This window comes from Gymnodraco acuticeps, unplaced genomic scaffold, assembly GCF_902827175.1.
Source record: "Gymnodraco acuticeps unplaced genomic scaffold, fGymAcu1.1, whole genome shotgun sequence".
In the NCBI taxonomy this organism is placed as follows: domain Eukaryota; kingdom Metazoa; phylum Chordata; class Actinopteri; order Perciformes; family Bathydraconidae; genus Gymnodraco; species Gymnodraco acuticeps.
The window spans coordinates 114,053-135,158 of NW_022990184.1; the positions used below are offsets into that span (position 1 = coordinate 114,053).

Consider the following 21,106-nt stretch of genomic DNA (forward strand, 5'->3'; position numbering starts at 1 on the left):
CAGATATTCAATCAATGCCATGTGGTCTAACCAACAAATGATTCTAATAGTCATTATGAGAGCACTTGTCCAGTATTAAATAACCAACTTCAAGGAATACAATATCATGCACAGTAATGTCAATCACTAAAATGAATGCAATAGTGAATTGGCCACACATCTCTGTGTCCTTATTATGCAATATTAATATTATTGAATATTAATATTATTTAATATAATTATTTAAAATTATAATATTAATATTATATAATTTAACTTGGAATATCATGAGCATATGACTCTATCCTAATGCATCTAACTGTATGCCCAATATAATAGTCTGGCAAGCCCTGCAGCCCGTTCTAGGTTCTGATTGGCTCTCTAGGTTAGCATTCTAGCTTCTGACTGGCTGTCCAGGTTGTCAATCACAGCCGTGGGCATATTATACTAGTCGTAACATCGCTAAACTTTTTTCTTGACGGTTTTCTCAGTCAACTAATGCTATTGCTAACAGTAACATAAATTAACACAGCCCTGCACACTGCACCTGCTGTCATTATATGCCGGGTCTGTGGTTCATCATCTTCCTTCTCATTCTCCTCCTTATTACTGCGACTGGGAGCGGGAGCCCTTCTACTAAACAGCTCTGTGATTTTCGAAAATGTTCCAGCATCTTCGTGTAGCAATTTTGTTTTTTTCATTCTGGCTTTTTCAGCCCCACCCTTTCTTTTTTTACTGTTCTCCATCTTGTCTTTCTCAATTTCGCTAGCTAACTTACTGATTAATCATCAAACGAAGCTAGGGAGCTTGTCTGATGAGTGGACCTCTGACGCGGGCCTCGCCCTCTTTCCAATTGGAAGAGACGACTCATCTCTCCCGGCCCAACCCCTTCAGTTCATCTATTTGCCTACTTTCGAAAACATAAGATTGACAAGTTTGACAACCTATCAATAGCCCCGTTTACATGGAATGCTTTTCCGATCGTATCCGATCACTAAATAAAGCGATCCACGTTTACTACATGGGCCAAGCATTAAGCTGATTACAATTTCACCTGTACCGAAGTGGGCCGATCGGAGTGGGGCAGTGGGCCGCGTCGATTGGTCCGACCGGCCCACTTCGGTACCGGGCTACCGGCCCATCGGGATTCGTCCCGAACGTCCCGATGGCCAGTCCGCCCCTGCCTGTAGTCGAATTGGAGTCATGGGTGGGTAGTGTTTTTACAGTCCACTAGTTCGGTTAAGAACATTTAACGTTACAGTTAATGTTGTGTTGAGAAATATATGCTCTGCTGAGTGTTCTTCACTGGATAATGCGTGGTCTGAATAAAGCATGCTAAATGTTAGCGCATGCTAAACATTAGCACAAGATAAACGTTAGCGCATGCTAAACATTAGCACAAGCTTTTACGGCCTACTCAGTCAGTCACGGCCAGACACACGTAGGCTAACGTTTCCCATAAATAACGTTACATTTTCTTAAATGAGCTACCGGACTGTAGTAACGTTAGCCACCCATAAATCCAAGCGGGCTAAAGGCTAATGTCTGAATAAAGCATGCTAGCGTTAGCTTATAAGGGCTATCAACAGCCGGTAAGACCCACAGCCAGAGTCAACGGAAGATATACTCAGACAAGCGTTAACGTTTCGGTATGTGAAATTATATTAATATATATATATATATATATTAACATTAGTTTATCCTAACCAGTATCACATGTGCTCGTTTTCCAAGTGTCAAAGACTGGATAGAGGCGGATGAAGACTGCTGGTTACGACGATTACCTCTGTCACTACCGATCTGCCCACATGATCTGCACCCCCTGCCCGATCTGTACTGCGCATGTGCGAGATGGTCTGCTACATACGGCAACCCAAATGGGACACTTGACACAGTGGTCTTTGGCAAAGCAGAAAAAGAACACCCGACAATATTAATCTGAACGAGAGAGATTAGTTAGTTAGTTAGATTAGTTATTGTTATTACAACGTGACTTCATATTATAACTTGACTTCTCTATTATTTAACAACTATTTTTATTGGGTTCTTTTATTTTGGGTTAAGTAGATTGTCAGAATAAGTGAGAAATGGATGTAACTTCTGTTAGACTATCATACTGAATAAATATGTACTGTGAATGTATGCAAAAATATATGGCATTAATAATGTATAATCTAATTACATTAACTGTGAATGTTTCATTTTATTTAAAATGAAATAAAATTACATGAAAAAGTTGATTCAAGAACAAATCTGTTATTAGATCAGTACTTTTCAACGGTGTGGCCTGGCTTGGTTGAAAGCCCACTCACCACGACAAGGTGCAGGCCTGTGGAACTGCCTGAAACATAAACATGTTTTAAATATATGAGACCTACGGTATTCAGAATTACTTTACAACATGCATAGTGTAACATGGCTACAACCCCTCCTTGGGATGTTTACAATAAAGAGACAAGAAGCCCATTCCAATATTGAAGAAATTGCTACATACCTCAAACGCCGTCTCACTGTGCGCAGAGATACTTTTAATATCTGCGCCATCTTTGTAGCTGTAAAACCACAGCTCCTCAAAAAAGAGAGTTGCTCCCTCGAAATGCTGTATTGTGGGGGACCTCGGCCACCCAACAGAATGAGTGGGGCGTGGTAGCCAGAATGACCTGCAACAACAGCAAAAGATTAGATTACATTTATTGTCATTGTTGCATTTCTGTCGTTGTGCCGGAAACCCACACTTTAGTGTCATTGCCCAGCCAAAAGTTACGATGAAAAGGAAATGCAGTTTGGCATTAAACCAGTGGACATGCAACACACTATAGTTGTAGTATACAGTATGAACAAAAACATAAAATGTGGATGGGGATATATCCAGTCTCTGATAGTGTGACGTTATTATGACAGTGCTCTGTTTGATTCTGAAACTAAGGACTAAGACATGAGGATAGGAGTCGAGGAGGGGAATTAGTGAAATGAGAAAGGGCCAGAGACTCCCCCCTCTGGCGCACTTTCAATGTCCTCATTCCCACGTTTGATGATACGTGGTATGTGTTCTACAATGACAGCTGGCCAGACTTCTCACGATAGGGGAGGGGGAATAGCATCTAGTGCAGCAGGAGATAAAGGTGGAATTTGGAGTCAAGTTTTAAGGTTTCAGTGGACAACTCCAGACTCAGCGTCTCACCAGAATGTGCTAATTAATAGCTGGCAACTACAGATTAAAAACTTTTTGTATTGGTATTACCGATATTTTAATACAAAATAATTACTTTAACCCTCCTGTTGTGTTCGGGTCAAATCTGACCGATTTACTACTTTCATCAATTATAACTTTTTAGTTTTACATTCGATTGCATTAAGGCGTTATGATATCCTTCACAGTAGACATTTGAATACAATTGCTGATCACCACTTTCATTGAATTTTGGATGATTTACTCAAAAATGACAGCCATAATGAAAAGGAATTAGTAACCATCCGGATCAGATAAAACACACACACACCCCCACCCCTTATGTGCCCATCCCCCCCATGTGAATCACACCTGGCACACGCAACAATTTGATACATTTCCTGCTCTTATGTGCCCATCCCCTTAGGTGTATATTCTTTGTATATTTACTGCAGTTTTTCATGTATACCACCAGTAGTCTGATACAATATCTACAGTTTGAAAGGGTGTTACATTAAATGTGGTGATGATTAATGGTTTTTGTGTTCATGTAATAGCAGTTAAAACAGGACCTGTCACGAACACCAAAGTAACATCACATCGACCTACCTTGTTGTGCGGTTGTGGTAGGCCAAGATCTCCGGACTTCATCTATATATTCCCGAAGGTCCTGAAGTAAAAGATCTGTATGGACGTTAATTAGCCTGCCCCGTGACCACTCGATGCTCCTCTTCATTGTTTCTAACCTGCCAGTAAACGGTTTGGTGAAATAGGGGAGAAGACAGAATTTGTAAGTGTGAAAGATCTCACAGCCCCTCAGTAAGTTACATGCAAAAACAAACTGCATTCCTTTGTGTTCGATAGTAGCGATAGGCTGGGCCCTTACCTCACTATTGTGGATTGTAACACAGCATGACCATCATCTGTTTGGAGAAGTCTTGTGCAGTCATTTATTGTCCTTTTGCAATGCAAGATGAAGTTTCTCGTGGACATTTTTCGACGAGTCTACTGTTTCTACAACTAAGATTCTTCTTCTGCCTTCTGCCTTGTGCCCAGGGCGGCCCTCGGCATAGGCAATATAGGCGAATGCTAAGGGCGCATAGGGGGCGCCGAAAAATAAATAAATTAGACATTTAAAAAAAAACTTTTTTTATTTCATAACAACACAATTTCCCGATTTTGGATCAACAAAGTACATCTTATTATCTTATACTAACAGAACTACGCCTATATTGCGTACAGCGCCCATAAACTATGGCACCCCCCCCCCCCAAATCAAGTTGAACTGCCCCAGTCCCAGTAAAAACCAGAGGTTTATGTGAAATTGTTCTTTTTTTAAAATAAGGGTTTTAGTGTGCAATTATAGGTTTTAATTTTGTATTTGTATTCATTTAAAATAAATCAAACTCCCAAAAAAACTTACACAGCTTCTGTGTGCTTTTATTAACATTGGAATTTACTGTGTAAGCAGCCGCGGGGGGCGAGCTTTAGAGAGCTCTCTCCTGAAAGACTGAGAGGCTCTGATAACCTCAGCTCATCATATAAGGCACACCTTCATATGATCATTATAGTTATAAAAAAATAAGAGAATAGGTGAAAAACAGGTATAAAATACTGACAGTACAAATAGGTTGTTATTAATAAACAAGAATACAGTTTGAAAGGGGAGTGATTTGTAAAATATCCATAAAGAAAAAGAAAATCTGCTTACAGTTCTGTTTCATATGGATGTTGAGAGATGTATCCATAGATCTCCTAATGTTGCTCTCAAAGTGTACCAGATTGATGCTTTTAACTTCAATATTAAAAAAAAAAAGTCTTCCCGGGGTTGCATGCCCCCGGACCCCACTAGAGGAGGTGAGGTCCCCCCCCCACTTAAATCATGTTCAAATGGATAGGAAACTAAATACAGTTGCACACATCTTGTGTCAATATCTTTGTTTTGGTGGTCATGCCACAACCGTGCACACGCGAGTCATAGTGAGTGTCTGCATTTTGGGGGGGGGGGGCGCCAGCTAAAATATTGCCTAGGGCGGCAAATTGGTCAGGGCCGGCCCTGCCCTGCCCCGCCCATTTCTTTAGCTTCCGGTTTAGTAGACAACGAAAAAAGTAAACAATTAATTATATTTAGCCTTTAGGAACAGTGCTTTGTAATAACTCTCAGTACCAGATTAATTACCTAACCTAAACACATTTACTACCCAATAGCATAGTTCCATCCCCTGAAGACAAGGAATGTGTCATAGTAGAAATGTGCAGCCCAATGAAAGAAGGAAGCATAAAGCTTGTACATTTCTATAACCCGTGTAAAAATCTTCACATTGAAACTTTACAGACAATAGCAGGGACGAGTCATAGAAGGGAAGTATGGTGTGGTGATTTTAATGCTCACAACAGCCTATGCGGAAGCAGTCAAACAGACAGTAATGGTGATGTTAGAGGAAAGATCATTGTTTTGCCTTAATGATGGACAAAAAACAAGAATAGACGTGAATAGGGGGACACAATCATGTTTGGACCTCACACTTGTGACGGATAGTTTAGTTAAATCGTGTGAATGGAATGTAAACGTGACTATACCATAGGAAGTGATCATTACCCAGTATTCTCTATCATCAACACAAATAGGAAGTGAGTATATTTTCCAGGTGGTGCTTTGGTAAAGCAGACTGGGAGAAATGTAGAATTCGCTGTAAGGAGTCAGCACAATTGTTAGCATTAGAAGGAAGTATAGAGGAGTGCTCAAATCAAATCACAATGCACATTAAAGAAGCAGCAAATATAATTATACCAAAAAGAACAACAGAGGGTATAGGAAGAAAGTGGTGCCGTGGTGGAATGAGGAATGTAGCAGAGCTATTAAAGAACAAAACAAGGTATTCAGTAACTACAGACATAGCATTAACATCACACTTGTGTAAATGGATGGAGAAGATGACATAGACATGTCTTAGAACAAAGAGGGTTGCTGAGTAATTTCCAGACTGGTTTTCGCAAAGGAAGATCCACAATGCTTTGGTTAGAGTGATCAATGAGGTGGGAATACAGTGTGAAGACACTGAAAATGAAAGAGGTTATGGCAATAGTATATTTTGACATTGATAAGGCTTATGACTCTATGTGGAGGGATGGGTTACTCATCAAATTAAGTGACAGGTGACAGTAACAGTGACAGTAACAGCATCTTGGCTCAGACAGGAAATTCAGAGTTCAAGTAGGGGCAGAGGTTTCGAAAGACTTCAATATAGAAAATGGTATTCCCCAAGGGAGTTCAATCAGCCTGATATTATTTAACATTATGATAAATGACATATTGACTAAGTTGGACGGATGCATCAAATCTGCGTTGTATGCAGATGACGGGGACATATGGATAAGGGGAAGAAATGTTCCAGAAGTGGTCATACAACTGGGGTTTCAAACTGTCAGCAAGCACATCTTGCTTCATGACATTTACAAATAAACGCAAGATGGAGACTGAGAAGCTTACATCATATGGAAAGCCGATGAATGAGGTCAATGCATTTAAATATCTGGGGCTATGGTTAGATAGTAAATGTACATGGAAAAACCATATTAAACATTTGGAAACAAAATCCCAAAAAGTTTTGAACCTATTAAGAGCAGTGGCTGGATGAGACTGGGGGCAGACAAACAGGCACTAATTGACATCTATAGGGCAATTATGAGGACAACTCTGGATTACGGGTGTATAATATATATGCAGCAGCAGCAAAAACGTCATTACTAAAAATGGATAGATTACAATATAAAGCATTACGGTTGTGTATAGGTGCAATCAACAATTAATCAATCATTATCACAATTACCTCAAAATATAGCCAACACAGATAGATAGATTCAACTTATTGTCATTACACAGTACAGGTACCGTGTAACGAAACGGTTTCTCTGCATTTGACCCATCCTAGTGTTAGGAGCAGTGGGCTGCCATTATGTACGGCACCCGGGGAGCAGTGTAGGGAACGGTGCTTTGCTCAGGGACAACTCGGTAGCACTTGGTCTTTCCGGGACTTGAACTGGTGACCTTCCAGTTGCCAAGCCCCTATGGACTTCGCCACCACCGCCCGATGGTTCTAAGAACAAGGAAGAGTGTGTTGGAGTTGGTATATATATATCCCAGACTTTAAAATATCAATTTCAAAAAGAGCGTCAGATCAATTATCAGTGTGCAACAGAAATGCTGGCTGTAATAATAGGATTACAGTGGGTTGAAGAGGTCAGACCAGATAGGGTGGTGATATGCACAGATTCATTATCCATTTTAAAAAGTATACAGTCAACAACAACTATCAGAGAAGAATTACTCATATAACTTAATCTAGGAAATCATGATAGCTAGACTCAGACTGGATCACACAGCATTGAATGTTACTCTATGTCGTAGGAACTGTGGAGTTAAAAAAAATGTGGAACATATCATATTACACTGCAACATGTACAAAACAGAGAGGGAAAAACTAAGAGACAGGGAGAGTGGAGCCTGATGGGGATACTGGGAACAGAAGGTGAGGGGGTAAGAGCTACCAGGAAGGCCATTCTTAAGTATTTGAGTGAAAAAGGATTGATTGGAAGAATTGAAAACAACGTAAACACAGTGGTATAATTCCACAAGTGCTGACAGGATGATATGTTGATACACGCTCTTGTACAGTAGGGGGCGGTATGCACCTTAAAGTTGTTTGCAATCCGCCAAAAAACCGAGAGAAGAAGAAGAAGAACGATTATACATCCATGGAAGGACCAGACACATGGCAGCAACGTTCCCATCTGCTTCATTCATTTCTCCTGTTCAACCGGTTAGTAGTGTGGACACAGATTATGTCATATTTCGATCAAAGAAGTGTGTTTGAAACTGTTTTATGTGTAGTTTAATGTCATTCTGTGAGCTACGCCACTAGCGTGTGGCTAATGGCGTCCGCTAGCTTCTTTAGCACAGGCTGTTGCTCCCTGAATAATGTAGGGCTCTACCATGTTACCATGTGTATGACTCCCTTGCACTAGTTTGGCTTACATTTCAAGTTTATTCTGTTTGTATAAATATGTGAAATGCTGGTCTGAGGTCATAATTGTTCATATTATTTAAATGCTAAAGCGCTAATGCTATGCTAATAGTGTGCCTGTACAACATAGCAATGTTAAAGTGAGTACAGTCGACCGGGTTGTGTGTGTGTTATCTGTAATCACTGTATTATATACTGTAAATGAAAAAGGCTTTAATCCTTCATCAAAGTCATAATATGGCATGTGGATTTATGTCCATTTTTTATTAGAGACACATATGTCATACGGTTATTTTGATTTGCTAAATGTATGTTTACATTCTCAGTTAGCTTCAGGCCTCACCGAGGCGAAGTATTGAGGTAGAAAGCTGGTGAAGCCATTTCCTGCTGTCATTATATTCTGTTTGCACAGATAATAAACCTGGTTGACAAGAAGGAAGTCGTTTTCATTCGACACAACGCAGAGATACATGTGGCGTCAATCCAGACCGGTTACACAAAGAATGATAAATAGAGAAAACAGATATAATTTGTAAGTGAATTTATTAATTTGTTTAATACATTCTGGCTAGAACGACCACACAAACGGCAGCAACTTTCCCTCTGCTTCATTCTTTTCTCCTGATCAACAGGCTTATTATCTGATTACCAGCTCTGCACAGCGGACTTGTAACACTAGCAGCAGTGGAGATGGAGCATCAGAACCTGGAGGCTTCTACTCTCCTGAAGAAGAAGAATACAGCAACAAGGATCCATTTGAAGATAGGTAAATGTAAATATTACAGTAATAGTGTACTTGCATTGTGTGGGTGTAAGGGTGTAACTTTGGTTTGCGAAGTGGGGGGGACACAAAACAGGGGGCAATGAAACATTTTCTCAATTTAATTCCATTTCCTGCCTTTTTACAAATATATTAGGGGCTATAGTGTTAATAAATCCAAGAAAAATGTGTAGTGTATATAATGAGTGTGCACACTTATCTAGTATCCTATCCATGTGAACCTGTTTTATTTGTGATGACCTCACATCCTCTAGGGGGGGTACTAGTATATATTTCAATCATCAAAAATCCTGCTTGCTCACAAGCAATAACACATATTTGATCAACTCCTCTCTCCTATCTTTATCTTACCTAGTCTGCATTCTTTCTTTTTATTTATGCATATTTTACTAATCACTCCCCTTTCAAACTGTGTTTTTTATGTTGTACTGACCTATTGCACACAGTGGAATGATTTATTAACTCATTTTATATACAACTAATATTACATAGATGGAAATGATGACCAAACCTCCCTGAGCTGACGTTATCTCTCTCAGTCCCACAGGAGAGAGCTCTCCCTCTCCTTATTGTTGAAACGGCTTCTAATCTCCGTTAGCTCCGAGCTAGCACCAAATACTAACAACGTCTCTCTTTCTATCTCTCACATCATCATCATCATCATCATCATCATCATCCTCATCATCCTCCTCCTCCTCCTCCTCCTCCTCCTCCTCCTCCTCCTCCTCCTCCTCCTCCTCCTCCTCCTCCTCCTCCTCCTCCTCCTCCTCCTCCTCCTCCTCCTCCTCCTCCTCCTCCTCCTCCTCCTCCTCCTCCTCCTCCTCCTCCTCCTCCTCCTCCTCCTCCTCCTCCTCCTCCAGAGAGAGAGAGATAATTTTATTTTGAGTTGTGCATTGTTATTTGTGCTTGAGAAACATTCCACTTGAACTTTATTTTAACAAACTTAGTAGTAATTATTGTCCTATATTTTTTTTCAGATTTCAGCTGCCTGGGCCTAGCAGCAAGAACCTCCATCTGTCCCTGCCCCCAGGTCAAGATCTACCGTGGCTCAAGGGCCTTCACCGCAAAGGACCAGAGGACCATCATCACTACAGTGGCCTCCATCTCCATCTGCCACAAGATTAAGATACACCTCGGGACAAAGGCCTCCACCACAGCCATCACGATCAACCCAGCCAGCAAAGAAGTCTCGCCTAGCACCGCCTCGGTGAGACTCCAGAAAGCATGGAGCAAGAGACAATTTCCCTTTTGGCAGAACAACAGAAAAGAAACAACCGGCAATCAATAAAAGAAAAGATGGCGAAGGCGTTTGGATACTGAAGACAAGAAATAGTGCATCGGAGGCCAAGCATTGAAGGCCTCTTGGAGCGGTGGCCTGCACTTTTTCACATGGAAGAGGTAATTATTTTGATGAAACCCTTGATTGTAAGCCTGTAGTGGAGAAGAATTGAGGGCCCAACTAACTAACAACTATAGACAGCCGAGGCAAATATGTTGACGTTTATTTTTTAATATATATCACAATATAAGCTTTACATCTATTACTCTTAGTGTCTTTATTTGGTGGTGGTTTTCAATAAATATGTGGATTAATTAATTTAAATGTTACATTCATACAAGCTGACTTGGAGTACTTTTAATCAAACCATTGGCTCTTTATAAAAAACATGTGTATTATAAATTCTTAGTATTTTTTGTTTTCTATGCTGCTTATATTTTCTAGGTAAATGCTGAGTTAATGCGCATAACAACAATTCCATTGGAGACAAAGTTCTTGGCGCAGTTGGACAAACACTCAGGTCATCAGGAGCAGGGGAGGAGTTGTGAAACAGAAGACCACCGGGATCTTGCAGGTTTTGGATGAGGTATCTATGAATGAGTTTATCTGTGGGATCAGTGGCTGAATCCTCCTTTATTTGCATTTAATTTATTATATATATATATCTCTGTTCTTACTCAGACTGTGGACATCGCCATCAGAAGAGAATGCGTCCTCAAATCTCTAATGATCTACCTGGGTGAACCTGTTGACCATCTCATCAAAGAATTCCAGGTAAGACCTCCCACTCACTCACAAGAAGTTTGTTCATAAAAGAAAACATATTTGTACTGCATGCAAATAACTGCTTGGTTAGAAAGATAGTCATTTGTGATGACCTCCTGAGCTTTCCTCTTGGGCCGACTGAACTGACACCTCAGGCCTGTTGAACTACACTCTGTGGTCCTCATCCATTCCCCTTTTTTTTGCATGATCTGCAGGACGCTGAGGCTGGAGAACTGGAGCAGGCAACAATGGAAGCCTTTGACACTGGGAAAGAGGATCAGCTTCATCGACCCAAAGACGTCAAGGTTCTCATCGAAGGAACAGAGGTCCTCAGCGGCTTGCCCTCGGTTGCGACAGCTTTTGCCATGCTCTTCGGGCTCATATACGCACTGAAATGGGGCGAAGCCTGCGAGCTAGTTCAGGCAGTCAACTCGAGCACTTATGCTGCATTCATACATAACGCCCCCTTGCCACTCTACAACCAACCAAACAGAGTCTCCTTAATATGCCGCTCTATTTAACCTGCCAGATCTCTCTCCATGCATTGCTTGCTGCTGCTATTGCTGCAGATACCTCTACGTCGCTGCTGCTCGCTGCCCCACCACCACCCCAGCTTCCACCTGTAGGCTCGGGGGTTAGTTATTTGATCATCACTCATCGTGCTATGTATATCTATGGAGTGATGATGCCCGAGCCTAGTCGCCAAACTCAACTATATGCTGCTTCTAATAAACATGTTAAAGGAACACGTGAGTTGTCTGACTGAACTTAAGATATCAGAAATAACTGCAATCCACTTTTGAAGTTGTGCAAAAAGTCCTGATGGAGGGGAAAAAGATGAGCCCAAAAGTGAATAGACTGAGAACCCAGCTGGTAGACACTTTGTTGCACTCACTCACAGTTACCATTGTTACATGGTAAGGTTTCTAAAACCAAGGTTTTATAATAATTATGCATTGTAAAACATTTGCGAAAAAGTGTTCAGAAGTTGCACTTACAGTATGACCGATTTTCACTGTAGAAGTTATGCATGTCTAATCATTTTCAGAGATTACATGTCTCACAGGCGCACGTTGTCAGTGTTGCTTTAAAAAAGTGTGCAGTGGATAATAAGGACATGTCTTTTTTCTAAGAGTTTGATGTTTGGAAGCGGCCCACGTATTACCGCATTTTAACTGTGGTACTTATTAACATGTCTAAGATCAGGTAATGGCTGCCTCAGAGGCCAAAGCTGGTTGTGTGAACAACTTGTTTTTCATTCAAATAAATGTGCTCTGGTGTTAAAATATACAGATTGATCTGAAGAAATTGAGTCAATGTAAAATATTTCGTGTGATTGATTACTCTAATATTTTTTTGTTGGTACAACGTTTTACTTTTATTAGTGTACCTTTTAGTTGCATTGCACTCCTTAAACGTGTTTGAGACACTTTAGATAACAATGTGGCTTTCATTTGATTAACTCTGAAAATACAGAGGTTTTTATTGAATAAATCACCCAAAAATCACATGAATTGAGTTACAGGTGTCCCCTCAGCTGTGCAGACTTATTTAATAATACGATAGGAAATTGTGGAGTAAAGTTAATATCTATCTTGTACACACACTTTTCCTCTACTGATTATATTACTGGATGGAAACTGAAAGCACGGGAACATTAATAAACTACACAACAGAAAGTATGAATAACATTAATGAAATTGTGACTGTAGATATGTTTATACTTTATATTATTTACTGTAAATGTTTAATTTAGATTTAATTATTGTGATTATATCTAAATCTCACAATGGGGTAGGTTACAGGAACTTTTCATCAACAGATTGCTTTAGTCTGGCTTAACTCTTCACTGATTGGTTGCACACACTTTAAATGTACTGGCTATGCAAAACAGAAGGTGGGGCTCATTATCATATTAAAAAAACGCGCGTTTATTTGATCAAATAAACGCGCGTTTTATACGCGTCAAAAACGCGCGCGTCTTACGCGCGAAAAACGGGCGAATAGTGGCACTTGAGGCTTTCCATAAAAACGCGCGTTTTAAACGGGTGAATAGTGGCACTTGAGGCTTTCCATATATATCCAACAAAACCCCGCCGCGGCCAAAAACCTCACACACACAAGCCCATGTATCACAACACTGGCCATGGCAGACTAGGAACAGTCCTGTTCATCTTGTCTCCTGCTTTACAGTCAACCAGACCCTCACAGTGCACTTCATCCCAACAGCTATCAGCAAGGTGAGTGGTGTTTAAATGGATTGTAGCAGTATCAAAACAATTTGAGTTGTTTCATTATAACCACTCATGCATCCCTCTGTGAGTTCATCTGATCAGAGTGAGTGTTTAATGTATTTGCTGAATTGTGTTAGTTCCTGAGGTGACGCCTTGCATTTCTGTAGCTCTTAGCTGCTTTTTGCAAATGTGTTCTAAATTAATTGTATGTGTGTTTCTTCGGTCCTTCCGTAGGACACAATAAAATATTAGTTTTATAGATCTAGAAACCACATTTTATGAATGTCGAGCCCAATGCACTTTGAATTGAAATATGTGACACCTTCCTTTATGTCTTACACAGCACTCTGACTGGTATTTACACACTATTTATACAGTATTCAATCAGAAAGAAATAGGGATAATGGCTTTTACCATCATTCATCATATTTAGTGTCACTAAAATGTCAATCTTTTTGTTTCTGATTCATTGACAACTCCCCTGTTGCTATGGCACAGTACAGTGGATTCAAGCAGCTCCTCATATATGCGGTATCCATGTTTATCATTGCATTGTCCTTTTACCAATGGGACATGTCACAAAGAAAACAAGGTACAGTGTGTGTATGTGTGTGTGGTTCTTACCGTTCCTGCTGTGCATCCTGTTTGGTCTTCCTGCTCCAGACACTATTTTCATGCTCCACTGCCTATGACAAATAGTAATTTAATAGATTAATAAATGTTGACGCAGTGACCTCACCCCACAGTGCTTGCTTTTGGATAATTGTGGCTCACATTAAACTAAACAAACATTTTGCTCTTATTCCAGAGGAGAGGATCCATGAGACGCAGGAGCTGAGGAAGCAGCCGCTGAGAGAAACATGTGCCGGGGACAAAGAGACATTCAAGCACCGTTTAGAAGACGTCAGAAACAATGAGCTGGCGAACCTCATTGTGGACGACAAACACGGCATCATATACTGTTACATTCCCAAGGTGACACGCACAATACACTCTTATGGTACTAACTGAGGCTCAATGCACTCACTGTGTCTGAACCAATTAAGCTGGTTCCTTTCAATAAAAAAATATGGAGATATTATGTTATTAACACTAACTCACTGCATCTAAATTAAATAAAAGAAACTACTTTGCACACTTTTCCAATGTATACTGTATTCTATGTTTATAATAGTAGTAGATTGGTCTATTTTAGAGTATTTTTAACTTATTGGATACATTTTATATTGTGTATTATTTAGATACAAGACATTATCTCATACTGTTTGGTTTATTATTTCAATTTTTATTTGTAAATGTTTTTAACTCATGTGTAATGCCTGTTAACATATATATACATTTTTATTGATTGGGATAAACCCCTTGAGATGCACCATCTCGTTTTCAAGGGGGTCCCGACAATAGCAACAACTTACAGACATACATAAACAAAAAGACAAAATGCAAAACATGACACACAAGACAAACCACATACAGTCTGTTAAGTAAAATTCAAGCAATGCATACAATCATTACAATTTGAGACAGTCAAGCAAATCAGTTTCATCAATATCAGTTTCATTAATAACAAGTGCAGACCAGTTGAAAGTGAGATGATAATGCATGTTTAAACATACTCAATTATGCAAAAGATCTAATAGCAGCAGGTAAAGTATTCCAGTCAGTTGAGGCTTTGAACATGAACGCTCTTCTGCCAATACATTTCTTTGCAGAGGGGACAGAGAAATAAATCTGAACAGAATGTCTAACTTGATGATTTGGTGAGTAGGGTACAAAATACTGCTTTAAATAAGGGGGATAGTTAAGATAAATGCATTTAAATATCAGCTGGAGCCAATGCATGTGTCTTCTTACATTTAAAGAAGGCCATTTAAGTTGGTTATACATTGTGCAGTGATGTGTACGAAAAGGACAACCAAGAACAAATCTGCATAGTCTATTGTAGGCTATGTTGAGTGGAGCAAGATCTGATTTATGTGCATTTTGGTAGACAACATCACAATAGTCCATAATCGGAAGAATAAGTTGAGAAGCAATTCTCTTTCGGACACTGAGCGTAAAACAATTGCGAGAGCGGTGTAAAACACTGATTCCGTAATTGACTTTTTGTATTACATGCTTTATATGTAGTTTAAATGAAAGTTCAGAGTCTAGCCATACACCAAGATATTTAAAGCTATCAACTTTATGCAGCGAAGTGCCATCCTTACATGTTATTACTACATTAGGTTTGGATTTGAGCTTCTGCCTGGTACCAAAGACCATGGTATAAGATTTTGTTTTGTTAAGCAGTAGTTTATTGTGTAAGATATTAAAATCCGATTGAAGAGAGATCTGAATTTGTGAAAAATCGGATTTGGATGTATATATGACAGTGTCATCAGCATAAAGGTGATTACAACAATTAATGAGACAAGAAGATAAATCATTTATGTAAATAGAGAACAGAAGTGGGCCCAGAGTTGATCCTTGGGGTACACCCTTTTGTTGGATCAACAGGTCAGACTATTTTCCATTAACAACCACACATTGCTTTCTACTGTGAAGGTACGAGTTAAACCATAACACTGTATTATTAGAAAAGCCAATGCCGTGAAGTTTATCCAAGAGCAGATATCGATCAACGAAATCAAAGGCTTTTGTCAAGTCAATAAAAATGGCACCTGTGAGTTCACCATCATCTGCAGCAGAGTACAAGTCATTCGTAAATGCTGCTGTGACAAAACAAGTTCCCAATTTGGGATGAATAACGTATATCTAATCTAAACGTTAATCTAGTCCTGTTGCAAGCAGGTACATTTAAGTGAGAAGAGCAAAAAAGGTGGAATGCAAAGACAGAAATTCAATCTCCAAACCGATAAATAATCCTCTCGTAGACATCGCCCCTTTACTCCAACCTCATTCTTTTAAGCTTGAAAACACGTGGCACATTTAAACCAGGATATCTGCTGGTTACACAAGACTCGAAAACATGGCAGCCTGAGAGCTGAGATTTTTCCACCTAGAAACTAAATTCAGTTTCAGTAATCTTATTAGCAATTATTTACCCTTCTACTATAGCGTGTAGATCCTTGTCCTTTTTTTTAATCTGCTGGATAACCATATTAACAAAGACACTAATATCACTGATGTGCAACAACACTGGCTGTACATATGAAAACTGTTTTGCAAAGCCACTGCTCGTGCAATTTACGTTTTATTTTTGGTTTCAATTTATCTGCAATCTGTCCGGCTCCTACAACTTTCATATGTTCGCTAACATACTGCTACTTAATTTTTCCATGCTGTACTTATTTGCATATCATTTTATTAACATTTTGCCTTTTTTGTTATTATATATATCTACTCTTTTTCCTCTTGCCTTTTATTCGCACTGTACATTTGCTGCTGTCACACCTTACATTTCCCCACTGCTGCAGAATAAAGGATTTCTGATTTATAACAGGTGGCGTGCACCAACTGGAAGAGAGTGATGTTTTCCCTGACCAAGGACGAGCCGTATCCTGACCCCGCCTCCATTTCTCCTGATTTAGTCCATCTCCCCAACATTCTGCCTTTCCTGAACAGCTTCCCAAGATCAGAGATTAAGGTCAGTCCACACAATGACACATCAAAAGTGTCTAACGGTTACAACCAGGAAGCTTTAACTTTTTCTTTCCTACAGGCCAAGTTGAAGCACTACACAAAGTTCCTGTATGTCCGGGACCCATTTGTGCGTCTCTTCTCCGCTTACAGAAACAAGTTCCAGGAACACAATGAGTACTTCTACCAACGATATGGCCGGCATATTCTGCGCCTGTATGCAAACCAGCCTGACCCTCCACAGAGTTTGAAAGAGGCCAACGCGTCCGGGATGAGGGTCTCCTTTCAGAACTTCATTCAGTACCTGCTGGACCCTCTGACGGAGAGGAATGAGCCATTTGATCCCCACTGGAGGCAGATGCAGCGCCTGTGCCTCCCTTGTCTCATAAAGTACGTTCATTAATGACTGTTTCTGGACATGTAAAGTGGTCTATGGAGGAACTACTTTATACACACATGGAGCTTTAAAGGTTTCATCATTATAGTTCTCAGATATACACAAAACATGTCTCTGAAGTGTTTGGCTCCAAATACCAAACAGATCATTGCAGCATCCCATAATCCCCTCTGTTTCAGCCCTGTTCCAAAAGTGCTCTGTCTGTTACTTCAAATGAAAATAAGGAGCCACTCCCCACGCCCCTCTGAGAGATATTTGGTTAAAAAGAACACATTTGGTGCTCTAGGAGGAGATTCAGGTGATAAGGTGTGGGGGGGGGGGCTTGGTTGGTGATTGGCTAATGGTTACACAAGCCAAAACAAACGTTCAGACAGGTTTTTATATAAATGGATCAGGACAAAAAGAGACAGAATATTTTTTCCTGAAACTTTCAGAATCTCTTAACGCAGAGGGGACACATGCTGATGTAGAAGAGACATGAAAAAGTGGATTTTGCATAATAGGTGACCTTTAAGTGCCGTCCATACCCATGTGAACCACCTAATCCAGTGGTTTTCAAACGGTTGGGCGCGACCCCTGGTGGGTCGCGGAGGTACTGCAGGGGGGGGCGCGGGAAGATTTTTTAATTTTCTCCTTTTAGCTTTGTGAAGCACCTTGAGATCATAGCCGCGGGAAGTCATTTTGCTCAGGGGGTGCTGCCAAAAGTGGGGAGGGAGCCGCTTAAGCGATACAAGCCGCATCAATTGTTTGTTAAAGGCGAGACACGGCAGGCAAAAACATCGTTTTTCATGCACTGGTCAATTTTGAGATGTTGTGCTATTTTGATTCCATAACATGTTTTCTTTCAGGCTTTTGGAAGGAAAACGTACAAAATACACATGTAATTGTTCATTTTACTATAGTTTGTCTATTTGCATCTGTATATTTCTCCTAAATTCACCAAAAGTTAGCATTCTAACGTAACATAAAGTACCGCGACCGCTGTTTGCACAATGTCATCGTTGGAAAAGCTCCGTCTCTCCTGCACAATATCATCGGATCCAAATATGGGTCATTTCCTTTGTATCAGCAACCAATCGTGAAAGTACAAAAGGGTCTTAAACCAAGAAACGAAATCTCATTGGCTGGTGTCAACTTCTGACAACGTGATTCGTTCAGATGCGTCACGTGATGTGCTAAAACACTTCCTGGTTAGCTTTCCGCTAGAAATTTAAATCTCAAAATGGCAAAAGAACGGCGAAAAAACGTTCACAGAGAAGACAACAACAATTGTCACTTGCACGAAGCAAGATTATACAAAAACCAAATTACCCCGAACATGAAATACCTTCACGGAGTGCGTTGAGGCGCAAGCTGTCATCCAAAGAACAGGAGGGTTTAGCTAGCGCCTCACTGCAATCTTTAAAGGTCATTTTCTCAAAATGAGTTTTTTCTCCTACTCTGAGTCAGAAATGTCCACTTCAGTTGCACTTACATACACCAAACCTTCCAGTTATATTCTTATCAATATTATGAAGGCTTTTACAGAAGGGTTTGTTCATATATCATTCATAGCCTGAATTATATAAGATTTTATACCTAGAAACATGGCGAAAATTGATATTTTAGGGCTGTTGACAGTATTTTCTGATTTATGGAGTGATAAAAAGAGATATCCAAAATCCCTTATGTAAAAGCCTTAGATGCTAATATGACTACAAAATTAAACGAGAATTTTGAACCTGGCTTTATCCAAAGTTCAGATTTCGGTTCCTGAAATGTGTTAAAATATGCGCAAATTTAATGAGATAATGGTTCATTTGCATATTCAGAAAACTTGTAATATAAGAAACAATTGCCTTATTGTAGGTAATTAACTGGATAAATTACCCTATTCACCTGGGGTGTCTCGCCTTAAAGGCTTAATAAACCATTATAGACCTACATCACTTAGCAACAGTTGCACATGCCCACATGCTAACTATGGGTCTTACAAACCTACATAACATTACAAATAGTCAGAAAATATTATTTACAATATTAATAAAACTATGAATTCAATTTTAACTGATTGACAAGGCAAAACACTGCACAGCGGCAGCAGCACTAAAGGACAAATATCGTCTTACCTTGTGTTGGGGCTTCACAAAACTCCAAATGTAGCCTGGGGTGGCATTAATGAAGACCCTCATTAGAGCAAATACATCCACATTGTCCAAAATGTTACTATGGACATGCATTAAAGTCAGATGTGTCAGTCTCTTCTGTGTCATATTACTCTAGTTGTAGAGGTGGTGGGCTGAGGAGTAGCTGGTGGTCCACTATTTTTATTGGGTTGTTTGTTGGAGAAAAAAATTCAAAATCCTTGTTTGCGCCATTCTAGAAAGTTGTCACTCTGCAGTGTGTGTGTCGCGTCAATTACGTCACTCTCCCAGGACCTACGACCTAGATGACTCGGATTTTATTTATTTGGAAAATAAATTCAAGCCACCTGATATATACAAATATATACTATGACTATTATATGCTACTGTATAAAGCTAATTTTATTTTAAGTAAAATCATAACTATTTTATGTAGTTTAAAGGGATAGTTGAAATGGAACCTCAAATAGTTTCGTTTTAACTTATATACAAGCATAATTACGTACCAAAACAATCACACCTGATTAAAAAAATATAATAATTGCCTTACGCATGTTAGAAGCACTTTATTGCAGCTTCCCCGAAGTTTTTTAGAAACGAAATGTTCGACTCAGCCAAACCGGAAGTGACGAAAACTTAGGAAGACGATACGATAACAAACCATGGCGTCTATGCAGAATGAACGTGGAAGGGCAAATATACCAGACAAAGAAGAAGGATTGTACAAGGTATCCAGTGATGATAGCGAGTCAGAAACATCCTCTCGGCTTTCCTACGAAAATGTCGTTTTAGGAACTGAATCTGAATCCGGTTCAGTAAGCGACTATGGTGACAATATTGAGCCAGACGATGGACCATTACGTCCTTATTTGTTCGAGCCCGAGCCCGAGGTGATGGTTCACGGCATGGGCAATGGCGAGGATGACCAGGACCAGGTGCCAGATGATGCACCCCTACGCACAAATAATCTTGACTGGTAGGTCCCTAAGCATAGCTCACGCATCTTAAGATCACCTGTAGCCTTTACAAATATTAATCATTGTTAACCAGTTAAGCCCGAAGGTCCCCCCAGTGGACCCCTCCCACAGTTTTTTTTCTCTCACATGTCTCAGGGCTTCTTAACATTTATGAAACTATTAATGTTTCATACCCTTTTAAAGGTAAGAAACTCCGCTAACTGACAATAAGAACAATTGTTAGCTAGAAAAAACACAAGAGTAATACCAAGCCTTTGAATTAGCATTGAGCGAAACAATGCTAACTAATGCTAACGCTTTTTTACACACAACACACGGTAGAAATGCCCTTATTAGTTATTACTATCTTAACTGCACAAACAAGATATACGATTTAAAGCTGAGACTCCACAGATGTAATGTCATCACTGTAAGACCTCGAATTCCTGGAGCTATCAGCCAGAAAAGAGAAAGTAAACAACATCCGGTTCCAAAAATATTACAATAATTACGTCTTACCTTTTTTGATTTGTGATCAAAATTTCACCCACTGACGACGAATGGCTGGATTTCTTGGAAACGCATGCGTCAATACGCCATTCTCTGCATTTGCTGTCGCACTACAGCCATACAAAACACATCTATTCACCATAATAAAGGTCGGCTATTCACATGCAAATGCTATTGAATGTCCGCCATTGTTTGTGCCCGTCTTCCTATGCTCTCGTCATCACCCGAAGATTCCCGACGATTCCCGAAGTATTTCGTTTCATTGAGAGGGCGCAGTAAAATTGAAAATAAAATGAAACTAGGCGCA

At 39.8% G+C, this 21,106-nt stretch overlaps 1 protein-coding gene and 2 long non-coding RNA genes across 8 annotated transcripts in view; 2 read left to right on the top strand and 1 right to left on the bottom strand.

The window, feature by feature from the left end:
• Positions 1–21,106, top strand: part of LOC117547232 (carbohydrate sulfotransferase 12-like) — a 34,353-nt gene that overhangs the window by 10,601 nt on the left and 2,646 nt on the right. The window contains exons 1-5 of one of the 4 annotated variants that reach the window (XM_034217823.1): positions 13,126–13,237; positions 13,708–13,823; positions 14,040–14,206; positions 16,677–16,820; positions 16,896–17,203. In XM_034217823.1, coding sequence (XP_034073714.1) covers positions 13,721–13,823; positions 14,040–14,206; positions 16,677–16,820; positions 16,896–17,203 — 722 coding nt within the window. In that variant the 5' untranslated portion in view covers positions 13,126–13,237; positions 13,708–13,720. Of the gene's footprint in view, positions 1–13,125; positions 13,238–13,707; positions 13,824–14,039; positions 14,207–16,676; positions 17,204–21,106 lie in introns of those variants that run through there. The other 3 variants (XM_034217821.1, XM_034217820.1, XM_034217822.1) reach the window with 3 other exon arrangements.
• Positions 1,037–4,245, bottom strand: LOC117547239. Of its 2 annotated transcripts, none has more exons than XR_004569144.1 (5): positions 3,758–3,884; positions 2,474–2,639; positions 2,292–2,320; positions 1,687–1,878; positions 1,037–1,163 (listed from the first exon to the last, which is right to left on the bottom strand). It is a non-coding gene; the product is annotated as an uncharacterized LOC117547239 (long non-coding RNA). The 2 variants fall into 2 exon arrangements; XR_004569145.1 differs by lacking the exon at positions 1,037–1,163 and adding an exon at positions 4,035–4,245 and having other exon boundaries at positions 1,334–1,878; positions 3,758–3,818.
• LOC117547235 lies at positions 7,163–12,408 on the top strand. Of its 2 annotated transcripts, XR_004569140.1 has the most exons (7): positions 7,163–7,968; positions 8,585–8,704; positions 8,805–8,938; positions 9,931–10,351; positions 10,677–10,818; positions 10,914–11,006; positions 11,213–12,408. It is a non-coding gene; the product is annotated as an uncharacterized LOC117547235 (long non-coding RNA). The 2 variants fall into 2 exon arrangements; XR_004569139.1 differs by lacking the exon at positions 7,163–7,968 and having other exon boundaries at positions 8,100–8,704.